Raw genomic sequence first — 13315 nt, 5'->3', positions numbered from 1 at the left:
CGCCACAATCAATATCCTATCCCTCTCTCTCTCACAGGTGAGGGGCACAGTTGGTGTCAAACACAAATTCTGGATGGCTACCAAAGCCAAACAGAATTTAAGACTCCTGATTCATACCCTTTCATCTGTAGAGAGATGGAAAAGACAGAAATCTCACTCACACTGTAATATACGTATATGCTGCTGAAGTTTGTCATTTCCCAGTTTGGACTGTGTATGAACTCTGGTAGACCAAAGTGCTTCTTTCAATTTAAGGACACGCATTATGGCCCAATTTCTTCTCTGTCTGGGATTCTAATAACCCAGTTCCTTCACTCTCCCTATTAGATAAGCTGATGTTGGAGATGGAGGAGATGTTGGTGATAGGGGGTCCTCAAGAGATTGGGAGTGGGATTGGTCCACATGCTATTCCTGATGTCAATGGGTGTGTGAAATGGGTTCGCTGAGATTCATAAACAGGCAAAGGATAATTTCCCTTTTGGAGGGCAGGGGAGTAATAGTTTTGTTTAATCAGACTGAGGAGGAAGGGGCTCACAAATCACATTCAGCAGCGCAAAGGACACGTAGACACATGATCAAAGGGCTCCTAGTTTGTATAAAGGCAGTCTATTAAATTACAAACCAATATGCTTTAAAGCAGTTGGAGTGCACGTGTGTTTAGGGCATGTATACAGATTTCTAAGAGAACTGTGGTCTAAGCTACCTCAATTTAAATCCAACCACTTGGCTGCCAAGCGATTGGACACGAAACATAGTAACAAGGTACCTAAACAGTTGCATTAAATACGTTCAAGTAATGGGATCCTGAATAGGTAAACTTGCACCAAATGCTATGGTGCTGTTATTCCACTGCACCCATATAGACTTGAGTTCTTCAGTTTTCTCCTAATGTTGCTGAGCTACACCTAGAAAAAGTTCCAGTCTGCATTTGGTGTAATTTATAGGAATAAAACTCCCTTCTGGTTTTGTTGCAGTCTGAACTAAGCCCTTTGTTTAAATCGGGGATAAAGAAGCAGTGGCCAGATGTTGCTGGATTCCAGTTCTATCATTCCTGCTGGCTGAAGGAAGTCCAGCAACATCTGGAGGACCATAGGTTCCCCACCCCTGGTTCAAATGGCCAAGAAAAGGAAAATCCCGCTTCAACTATCTGCTTACTCTATGTGAGCAGCTGCAAATACAAGACACACAGGCCAATCCTATGCATGTTTAATTGGAAGCAAGTCTCAATGACTTCCAGAGAACTTACTCCCAAACACTATATGCACAGGATTACAGCCTTAGGGAGCAACTAATCTCACCCTGCATAAAGTTAAAAAGCAGTATTTGTCCAAATCTTATGAACATCATGCTTGACTATCAAAGTAAAAAATATTTCATCCCTGAAGAAGCAAAGGAGCCAGGAGGAACTGTGAATAACTGCAAACTAGCAAGACAACTGAAACCATTCTGTAGGGGGCATTCTTTCAAAGCTCACCATATTTCAATGAAGGAAACTATGAGCTGTATGTATCCACCATCATTCATACTCAGATACATTGAAATTAATGGGCATGACTAACTAAGGTCAACTCATTTCTATAGGTCTACTCTGAGCAAAACTTAAAATACCACTAATGTAACTGCTTCCTCAAGATTAATGTAAAACTATTAGGTCTGCCTGGCATACTACTGAACAGCAACCCTAACCAAACTTATCTGGAAGCAAGTTCAATTTAAACCAGTGGGATTTACATCTGAGCAAACAACAGGTTCCATCTAACCAAATTCTACTCAGAGTAGACCCACTGAAATTAATGGGCCAAAGCTACTGTTGTGCTTCAATTTATAAGGGTCTACTCTGAGCATCCCTGGTAGTGGATACAACCCACTGTCTGAAATTGACTGTAGAGCATAATTTTAATGGAATAACGCTGTGGTTTGGCTTTGATGCCTACCCTAAGATTACCTTACTGCTGTGTTGCAATGAGAAAGTTCACACAAGTCAGCTAAAATGAACTATTTCCCCCAGATCTTTTGTATTTTTGCATTTTTTGCTACAGGTAATAAGAAAATACCTTTAAATGCATTCTTTTTTAAAAAAGGAAAGCCTCCAATACATACAGAGGAAGTAAGGAAATAATCAAACTGAATTCTGGAATGAACTTTCAGGAGTTACCGCAATCTGCATCTTCCGCTAACTTCCTTGAACAGCTGGGCATTCGTGTGTCTTTTTTAAAAATTGCCAGCTGGTCTTTAAGCCTCTTCCTTCTCAATAAGATGGAGCACACCATCTCTTCTCTTATTACCTTGTGGCATTCTCTAACTTTGAAACCAATCACAAGAGTTTTTCATTATCCACACCACACTTCTGGCTCAAATCCTCTAGACTGCATTACAGCCTTATGCTAAGGGCAGATTTATTTGTTTATTTACAAGCACAGCTATTGACACACACACACCCCAATATCACATCGCCCTTAGCAGAAGAGGTTGGAAGCTGGAGTCAAGAGAGCCCTCTACACCACAAATGAAACTCATTTTGAGGCAGCAGTGGCACCGGGAATGATGTATTTTGGTGGCGGCTACCTGGTTTGAAGAAAATGTCTCACAGAGACAGATTCTCAACCCTCCCTTCAAAAGCAGAATCTTCAGCAGATGCTGGTTTTGCAAGAACCCTCTCAACACAAACTCAACACAAAGTTCCAGGAAATACTGCGGTGGTTAAGTTGCAGCTGACAAAAGGAAATGGAAAAAAGGGAAGGTGCTGAATAGAGGGAGGTGGGGGTTGAGAAGAAAGGCAAAGAGCCTCGGGTCTTTCCCCTAAACTAGTTACATCAAAATGGTTTGTTAGATGGATGAATTACAGAAATTGCATCAGTAAGATCTCCCCACTCCACCCCCGCTACCTTTCAGAACACAAAGCAGTGTGGAGCTCAATACAGGATCTGCTGCACACAGCACCTCTTTCATGCACCCGGTGCATATGTTTTAGAATGAAAAATCCTGGAGCTCAAAGCCTTCTTCAAGTCCCACCTTCGCCCCCGGAGCCCAGCACTGAGTTCGTCTACAAATGCAATAGGAAAGGAGTGGCACTCTGCACATGCTCGACAGTTGTCTTCTTTAGGGATAGCCTCACGCGTCTCAAGGCTCAGATACGAATTACAGGGCTCAGTTAACTCCCGCGCCTCTCCGTCCTCCATCGGATTAGTTACCAAGCCTGCCCGAGTCATGCATCCCGCTGAGGATCCTGGCTACCCACATTGCTTGGAGATGTGGCAAAAGGGACTGAAGAAGGAGCCCTGGGGCAGAAAATGTGCGTTCCTGGAGCAGAAAAGCCGACAACGGCGGCGATGGCAGAGAACTAGTCAAATGACGCATCTACTCACCCGAGATCTCCGCTTGGGGGACCCCACTCGGGCTGAATCCTTTGGCCCCATAGAGTTGCCGGAGCTCGGCGCAGCTCCTCGGCTTGTTGCCGCCGTCGCTCCGAGCCGACGAGGAAGACGCGGCGGCGACCCACAGCAGCCAAAATCCCCACGGGAAGAAACGCATCCTGCCCTCGTAGCCCGAAAAGGAAGGGAGAAGAACCTGCAGCGGGCGATCCTAAAGCGGCCTCGCTGTGCTGCTGCTGCTGCTACCTCTCTCTTCTCAAGACAAGGGATCCGGCGGGTTGCGGAGAGGTGAGGGAGACGCGGTCGCTCAGTCCCACCTTCCCTTGGCCATCTCCTCCCTCTGCCTGCCTTCCCAGCTCCGCTTCCAACAAGCACAAGGGGGAAACCCCCAGGGGCGGGCAAGGAACAATGCAATCCCCAGCCAAACCGAGCAGTGCAGGCGGCGGCGCAAGGTGGCCCAGAAAAGCCGCGGGGTCAAGTCGCTTCCAAGGTGGGGCGCGAGGGGGGAAGAAGCGGCCGAGTTTTCACTTCAGGAAAGCGGCGGCTGAAAGGCAGCGCTCGAAAAGGAGATCCCAGGAAATTAAATCCGCGCGCCGGCTGCTGCTCTCACGGCACAGACGGAGAGAAGGAGGATGCGTGTATAAGGGGCAGGTTTGCATAGAAGACCCGATCCGGTTTCCCTCCTTTTTTGTGTGTGCGGAATATATAAAAAAAATCCTCAAAACTATTGCATGGTTATTAAACGACAGGCTGCATCTCTTGACCCGAGGTGGAGAGGGAGTTGCTGGGGTGCCAAGGAGAAATGCAAACGCCTGCAAGCCTCGACCGGCAAAGTTTGAGGCTGGAAAGAAGAAGAGGAGGAGCTGCCGATTGTTCCCAGGCAGCGGCGAACAACTGCGCGAGGCACGCGCCTCGGTGCGCGTCCGATTCGGCCGGCGAGCGGTGGCTGCAAGGAGGCGGCGGCGGCAGCAGCAGCAGCAACAGCAGTAGCAGCGGCACCACCTGCAAAGAAAGCCAGACCCCGAAAGAGGAGGCTCCACACAGCAAGGCAGGGCTTCCCCGCCGGACGTGGCATCACGCCTCCCGACGGCCAATCAGAGTAGGGTGTAGCGCCCCCCCCTCATGCGCTCCCTAACCTATGCTCCGCCCCCTCTTTAGCAACATACTCAGCCGTGGGATGTCTCCTTTCAGAAATCGCGGCTGCTCATTGTTTGAGTCGCGGGCGCCCCCCCCCCAAAAGAAGCAACCGGCGCGTTTATGCGCAGCAGCAGCGGGATCCGAAGCAACGCTGCAACTTTCAACTGCGGGACGGGAGGAAGGAAGAAAGAAAGAAGCGCTTCTGGAACGCTCCTTCCCCCCCCCCCGCTTCTCTTTCCCATTGGAAAGCGTTGGGTCTTGCCAAAGCGAATTAAGGCTCTATCGCGAGGGGGAGGGAAGGAGGCGGAGGGGGGAATCGGGCGGTACAGGGCGAGAGAGCCATTGTCAGGCTTGTCGGCAGCCACTCGCTCACGTGGCCGGCGCGCTTCTGCGAAAGAGTAAGGCAGTGGGTTTCGGGCCCATGCATTGCGTGGCTGGTAGGTGAAGCGCGGTCTCCCCCCCCCCCCTTCCAACTCCAGTAAGTGGTCTCCTTACGAAACCGCATTAGTGCCGGAGTTTTCTGGGGGCGCTTTTAACAGTACAGGATGAAATGCAGCCTGTTATCGGCCCTAATAGTCTCCCCGCTACGTACGCAGGAGGAGATCGATCTTGGATCTCCCCCGCTATCTGGGGAGCGTGCAACGTAACTCCAAAAAGCTCTCGCTGTATAAACTGCCTCCAAAGGCTCGAGGGCAGCAGCTATTGTTCCATCGTCACCGCATCGTGATTGACTGGCTTACGACGCGTTGATTCCGATCAGGAGCTGCTCTAAAAAAACATACAGTATTCGAATTGACACAGCACTTTTATAGTCCTGGTTTCCAGACAGGGATATTCGTTCTGAGTCAGAGGGCTCTGTAGATGCAAAACAATAGGAAGGCAGGGGAGGGTGAGCAAGGGCAGACATATCTAGAATTGTCTCCTAATAGGTTCTTCGTTCCCCAAGTAAGCAAATGTGTCAATATCAGTACTTTGCTGCAGTATCAATTGTTTAAAAAGTTAGGCCACCAGATACAGAACAAGAGCAGCCTGTGCCCTGCAGGGTGCACAATTTGCCACAGTGCCATGGGAGCAGGCTGCAGCGAACCAGTGTAGTTGGCCACAAATTAGACTTCTGTGAGGTTTCTGCCAACAAAGGAGAGAGAAAAGACATTTACTATATCAGGAAAGGGATGAGGGTGGCACTGTAGTTTAAACCACAGAGCATAGGACTTGCCGATCAGAAGGTCGGCGGTTTGAATCCCCGTGACAGGGTGAGCTCCCATTGCTCAGTCCCAGCTCCTGCCAACCTAGCAGTTCAAAAGCACATCAAAGTGCAAGTAGATAAATAGGTACCGCTCCGGCGGGAAGGTAAACGTGCGCTGTTCTGGTTCGCCAGAAGCAGCTTAGTCATGCTGGCCACATGACCTGGAAGCTGTCTGCAGACAAACACCGGCTCCCTCAGCCTAGAGAGCGAGATGAGCGCCACATCCCCGAGTCGTCCGCGACTGGATCTAATGGTCAGGGGTACCTTTACCTTTATATCAGGGGAACTGCAGTGGACTCCTAGTTTACCAAGGGGAACTGTTGGTTAGTTTTGGTAGAAGGAGAATAGAATTATATCTGTGCCGTTCCACCTGTGCACAAACGGCTGCAATGGTACGCACACTCACCTGGGAGTCAGTCCCACTGAATATCACTTCTAAGCAAATATGCCCTGGATTGCTCAGCTAGAGGCAATGAGTTCACTGAGGCCTAGAAGCACAGCTATTAGTGCAACTAATCCCCACAGATTCAAAATGTCAATGGCCGCTCAAAACATCTCTGCTCTGAGGCCAAGGGGCTCAAGCTCTAAAAGCAAGCCTTAGAATCTGAGCAGCATCTCAAAAACAGATAACACTCAGGGGAAGAGAAGCTGTTGGCTGCTCCAGGTTGAGGAGACCTAGTCACAGCCCTACAAAAAGACAAGAGGAAAGGGGTAAATATAGGTAAATTACAAAACGGGAGACCAAAGAAGCAGTGGTCCCCAAAGAGTCATTTCTCTCTTTGCCAAATCATGGATTTTACAGAAAAGTGGCATGTCTAGCAGGTTCTCCATCATTCCTGAAGGAAAGGAAGTGGGCACCTTACTGTTTCTGGTACAAAAGGCCAACAATTGCCTTTTGTTTCATTTTGGGCTGTCATCATTGCAGCTTGGGTGTCTTGGGACTGTTATTGACCCATTCCGCTGTGAATAATCACAAAAGGGAGCAACTTCTCTGCACTGGCTCCCTTTTTACAGAACCAACTCCCCTCTGTACTCTGACAAGCAGCAAAACTGAAGACGTTTCAGTGCTTCTTTAAAATATACTTAGAGGAATTAAACTTCCAGTGGGAAAGCTTGAGCTTGGTCAATGTGCCCTGTTGGGTTATCAGCACTTTATTTAACTGTATTGCAATTTTATTGTTTGAATTTTCCTTATATATCTATGTACCCCACCTTGAGACTTAGTGCAGTAGGTGGTACATGAATATTTATATAAATCAAATTATAAATACGTCCATTCTGTTGACAAACACACATACAGGACACAAAATCATGTGGCTGTCCTTGTTTATTTTTGGGTTTACAGTGGTACCTCGAGTTAAGAACTTAATTCGTTCTGGAGGTCTGTTCTTAACCTGAAACTGTTCTTAACCTGAGGTACCACTTTAGCTAATGGGGCCTCCCACCCCCGCCGCACATCCGCCACACAGTTTCTATTCTCATCCTGAAGCAAAGTTCTTAACCCGAGGTACTACAGTAGTGCCCCGCAAACGAATGCCTCGCAAAACGAAAAACGCGCAAGACGAAAGGGTTTTTCGGTTTTTGCGTCGCTTCGCAAGACAATTTTCCCTATGGGCTTGCTTCGCAAGACGAAACGTATTGCGAGTTCTTGCGAGTTTGTTTCCTTTTTCTTAAAGCCGCTAATAGCCGCTAAGCCGCTAATAGCCGCTAAGCCGCTAATAGCCGTGCTTCGCAAAACGAAAAAAACGCAAGACGAAGAGACTCGCGGAACGGATTAATTTCGTCTTGCGAGGCACCACTGTATTTCTGGGTTAGCAGAGTCTGTAACCTGAAGTGTATGTAACCCGAGGTACAAGTGTTTCAAGGCATTATATTGCTCCTTCACACTGAGAAGGATGCTCATTTTTAAGAGAGCCTTTTCTGGGGGGGACGACACAGCGTTTTGAATAAAAGGACAGGACTGGATAATCAAGGTGAAAAAAATATAAATGAAGTGGCTCGTAGATGCTAGATTTCAGCAACCTACAGTCACTTAAGTGAAACGGTAATTGTCCCTTAAGAGACCTAGAGGAGAAAAAGGGAGGGGGCAAAAGAGCACATGAAACAAGGAGGTGTATAAAGAGAGAGAGCAACAAAGAGAAAGCCAGTGACACAGAGCGAGAGACAGAAAATCCATCCGGCCACAAAGAGCACTGCTCAGTCAGTCACTAAGGGAAAACGCTGTCTCCTGAACAGCTGATTCAGGCATTACAATGTGATGGGGTGATAAACAGAGGCCATAGCACTTGGCACAAGGTAAGAGTAGGCATCACAGAAAGAACAATCTGTGGTGTCTAAAAAGCAAGGGGAACTCTGCAGGCCTGGGCAGAAAAAGTTAGTATGCAAAGACATGCACAAAGGGAAACTACAACATTAATACCAAGTCTAGGTGGGGGGCAGGGAGGACTTCGGGGTGATTGCATTGTTTGAATGACTGAACAGAGCCTTCTGTACTTGGTTACTCAGAAGCAAGTCCTTCCAAGCAAAGGCATTTAGGATTGAGTATAAGGCTGCAATCCTGCAGTCATAGGCATTGGTACTGCTGAAATCATAGGGTCATTCGTAACTGGGTTTGTGTAGTGTATGATGGAAGCTACCTTGATTATTAGGAGGTGGACGTGCTTTCTAAAAGCTCTGCTGATCCTCTCTTAAATCATAATTAGCTGCTTGGAATAAACAAAAGAAGTATGGTTTCTACTGGGTGAGGACTCTGCAGTCCTCCAGATGTTGGAGTCCAGCTCCTGTCAGCTAATGGTCAGGGATGGTAGCCACACTTCAGCAACATCTGGAGGGCCAGAAGCTCCTTACCCTTGGTTCATATGGAAGAATGTAAAATAAACTAGTGTTTGTGTCACATTTCCACTCCCTGTCCCATAAAACGCCCTCTCGTTGCTATCAAACACAGCATGTGGATGACAGCAACCCTCTATTGTCCAGTTCAGATGTCATACCAAAAAACACTGTTTAGCATTACCTAAGTTAGCATTACCACTGTTTAGCATTACCTTAGAAGACATCTGAAGGCAGCCCTGTTTAGGGAAGCTTTTAATGTTTGATGTTTTACAGTTTTTTAGTATTTTTTTGGAAGCTGCCCAGAGTGGCTGGGGAAGCCCAGCCAGATGGGCGGGGCAGAAATAATAAATTATTATTATTATTAGTATTAGTGAACCTGCTCATGCCCTTTGAGTGCACATTACTGTACTCTGCCCCTCTCCACTTTTGATGTGACTGTGAGAAGGAAATTGGAAATATCGGCTTCCTGTTTAACACCAACCATGGTTTATTGTTACGTCTGAAAAGGACATGCTGTGGTTTAGTGCAACCTATAGCTTGGTTCGCATGTCACAATATTCCAAATGATGGTTTACCAGTAAGGTGTGTCTATGTGGGCCCTTATCTCAGCGTGATACAGGAGTAGCAAAGCAGCTGTGACACAGATGCTTTGCTACTCCTGCATCATGCTGAGATAACACAAGGTTTGGCTTTCCGGTTGTCCCAGCCTGGCTCTCTCTTTGCTAACGTCAAGCTGTAGCCAAGATTCATTCATGTAAAGTCAATGTATTGCATTTGGTGTTGCATCCAAACCAGGTTCAACACCACCATGTTGCACCACATTGATGCAAAGGGCAGTGCAATTGTTTGCAATAACACTGACTCTCTAATGATGCCAACTTTTCATATATATGGGCTACAGCACTTGGTGCATATACCATGCAATTCTTTTGATTCACTATGTGATTTGGGTACCTTTGTATTTTGAATCTAATTGACTTAACTGTGATATTTTTATCCCACTTTCCTCCAAGGGACATTCAGGGCTATCAGGATAAAATGGGATTTTGCCCCAATATATCTGACGGGTTAAACAAAACTGTGGGAAGGTATTGGAGATAGCTTTTTTGGTTTGTTTGTTCCAATAGCCTTGGGTGCAACTTTCAGTCTGTCCAAATGGTACCATGGTAATTATAATCAAAGCAACAAAAACAGCTTTCAGATTCTCTTGTTTATTGGATAAACTGTTGTAAGGGACAACCATGGAAATTTATATATACTTAATGCTCCTATCAAATCTTTAACGGAACAATTTCTCTGAAACCAAACTTGAGAGATCTGGAAAAGACAGCCATGATTAACTGCGTAGGAGTGTTTTTACATTTTCAAAGCAGTACCTAATTTACAAGGTATAAGAGCCAGTCACAGTGGTAAATGCTTACAAAAAATGTAGGTACATTACACAACAGTTCTAAAACCCCGAGTTAAAAGCAAAGCCTGCTGTTTTCAATGAATCTTTCAAGTCATGTATTCATGATTGGAGACGAATTTCAACAGTCTCAGTGTGATTTGGGGGGCGTGGTTTGGAATTCCCAAACACTTGTAAAAATCTAAGTGGGTTTTTGCTTATCAAACAATGTATCCCATTTTCTTTCCACTGGTTTTCAACCTTTGCTTTCAAAGTGTTGGTTTTGATAGCCTAGTTAGAGGTGGATGGCTAACGAAACACATTCAAAAAGAGGAAGCACGCTACCAAGAGAGAGGAAACATCATTTATATGGATGAAAAAATTATGTGATTTATATACAGCCCTTCATCACAAGATCTCAGGGCAGTTCACAAGATAACAATGATTAGATCAAATAAGGATTTGAGACGGAATTATTGATTCAGCAAATCTGAATCACATGCAGGAATAGCAAAGCCATAGTTTGGCTTGAGTCACATGTAATCATAATGTGTGGTGCTAAACTAAGGGCTCAGCTATACAGCTGCAAATAAAACATTTTAAGTGTGTTGTAAAGTGCAATATACAAATCTGACACTAGATGGCGACAGTGAGCTATGGCAAATTCAATCAATTTTTTTTTTCCAAAACTTTTTTAAAAAAGCATTTTCACAGCTTTTTAAAATAGGTGTATAGATTCCACCTACGTTCCACTCAGAGTAAATTTAGAAATAATTAGTATGTTTTAAATAAATATAAGCCTTGACACAGGTGGGCAGACTGAGACTAATATATATGTTCAGCTTGCTGCCCATGTGCTAACTGCTGATAGGCAACTTCAAGGATCCTGCATTCCCTTCTTAGGGGTCTTTCTCTTTAAACTGGGCTTGGGCCATATAGCCCTTCAAATGAGGAGTCCTCTGTTTAGTAGGACACATCACTACCATAAAGCACAAGTCATAGCAAGGGATATGGTTTTATAATGGGAATCCTCAAAACTTTCTGAGGACAAGGGATGGAGCATCTATCATCCTTCTTCCAAAGGCCACCCCCTATTCATACAGAGACTATACTCTCCCCAAAATTGAGTGCCAGGCCTCAGCAGGCTCCATGTAGTTGGCTTCCAGGGCCAAGGAGATCTGACTCAGGTGCCCAGAACCTTTAGCATGGTCTAAAATAGTTGGGGTTAAGTTCCAGAGCAGCAGACAAAGATCAGAGAAGCCAGAGGTGGGTGTGTAGTCAAAACCAGACACAGGACAGCTTCCGAGGCAGCAAGCAACAAAGGGGAACTGGGGCCAGTCTCCCATTGGCTAGTTAGATTGAACAAGGCAGGTGCCTGAGGCGGTGGTTTTTGGGTGTCATGCAAGGGCAGCAAATTGTTTATTTAATTTATTATTGTTGTATTTTTACTCCCAGGGGGCGGTACTGGTGCAATTTTCTGCTTCGGGTGTCAGAAATAATTTGTCCAGACTTGAGTATGATACATCTTGGCAGGGTGTGTGTATAACCATTTGCTGTTCTACCTCAGACAGCAAAACATCTTGGACTGGATCTGACTAGCATAGACAGCATATTCACACCAGAGATGAATCAGAGTTGGATGAGATTACTGATTTACTGATTGAACTATCTGTGTACAATTTGCCTTTACAGCATGGCCTTCCCCAAAGAATCTTGGGAAATATAGTTTTTCCAGGCTGCTGGGAATTGTAGCTCTGTGAGAGAGGGTATAGTTCCCAGGGAAGCAGTGTGCTTCAAATGCACTTTCAATGTATAGTGTGTACACAGCCTGTGAGTCAAACTGCACATTATGCTACCCATACAACTGAACTTGTCTCTGTCTCTCTCTTTTTAGCAAAATCAGATGCCAGGCACCTCAGTATAGACTGGAACAGCAGTACAAGGGGAAGGTTAACACTTAAGTCCATGTCAAACAATTGCCCCTGAAGCTGCTGTTCCATGCAAATAGCAGCTTCAGGTCAAAACAAGTAATGTGGCAATTTTCAGTTGCAACATGGCATAGGGGAAAGGGTAAGAATCCCTCCTTCTGCCTCGTGGTCCCAATCCCAGTTGTTAGAGAGAGAGAACAATTGCAAACATTCTTTTGTATGCATGCGCTTGGGAGCAAGCTCTGGGGCTGATGCTTTAAGGGCCTGGTGAAGAGGGGCTGCCCCCAAACATTGGAGTCAGTTAAATGAATGCTCTGACAGGTTGGCACTGCAGCCTTCAAAGTACAGCATTCAGTCTGCCAGGCTTCCAGTGAAAATCGCATGACGGTTCAGCAAAGGGTCAGGTGCTGGATCATGACTGCTGTCAACTGCAGCTCAAGACCCTGCTGACACCTGACACAAACTCAGACATGGACCTTCATTCCTATACTCTGCCATTTCATTATTGTCATAATCCCCAGCATCTCCTGATGTGATTTAGCTTGCAATCCTAAACGCTCTCCCTAGCCTCACTGAATATAGCACAACCTACTTTAGAGTAAACATGTATCTGGCTGTGCCACATCATAATCTCCGCATTACTCGATAAGGCGAACACTGAAGAGTAATGTTGCAATCCTGTTTGTAGTTTAGCTGCTTAAATTCCATTAAAGCCAATGAGATTTAAGCAGCCTAGGGAAGTGAGACTCCATGGCTTCCTCCCAGCTTATGACACTTCAGTCCACAACAAAGTAACTAATGCAATTATCCTAGGTTCTCGTCAAATGTTTACTGTTACATATGATTAAACACGCTTCCAGCAAGTGCTTTGATTATTGTTAGTAGATGTTCTAAGTGGCTTTGATTCATCCTAATGGACTTTCACACTTATTAAACTTTGTTGACACTGGCAAAATTACCTGTTACTGACAAGAGATGTCAGCAACAAGTGCCAATAAACCAGCGCTGAACACAGCAAACCTGCACAATTACATACCTTCTCAGGTATTATTTTTTTTTCAAAGGAAGAACAAACAGCACTTTATTGTGTATACAGCTCCCCTTTGGCAGTTGCCTGGCAGAAACATAAACAAGATTGTCAGCATTTCATGTAAACTATTAGATATAATAATGCAAATTATATTAATGCTTCAAATTATGGCAGTGCACAATGGTACAGGCAGTAGCACAACTGGCTTTTCAAAGGGAAAGCATCATATGAATAGATGCTGAATAGTTCTACTGTTGACTGAAAGCCATGGTGGACAAGGGCATAGCCCAGAGCTTCTGAAACTGTGTGTCGCGACACATTAGTGTGTCGGCTGCAGTGTCTAGGTGTTTGCACCAACACTCCCTGTGCTCCTCCCAAGGCTAG

At 45.6% G+C, this 13315-nt stretch overlaps 1 protein-coding gene across 1 annotated transcript in view; it reads right to left on the bottom strand.

Moving 5' to 3' along the window:
* GPC1 (glypican 1) overlaps window positions 1–4394 on the bottom strand; it is a 193761-nt gene extending 189367 nt beyond the window's left edge. Inside the window, exon 1 of the mRNA XM_083613813.1 lies at window positions 3366–4394. Within this exon, the coding sequence (XP_083469939.1) occupies window positions 3366–3531 (166 nt within the window). The 5' untranslated portion in view covers window positions 3532–4394. The remainder of the gene's footprint in view (window positions 1–3365) is intronic.
* Window positions 4395–13315: the final 8921 nt, after the last annotated feature.

This window comes from Podarcis filfolensis (assembly GCF_964270895.1).
Source record: "Podarcis filfolensis genome assembly, chromosome: 5".
NCBI lineage: Eukaryota > Metazoa > Chordata > Lepidosauria > Squamata > Lacertidae > Podarcis > Podarcis filfolensis.
This window is presented reverse-complemented; position numbering and strand designations above follow the sequence as displayed.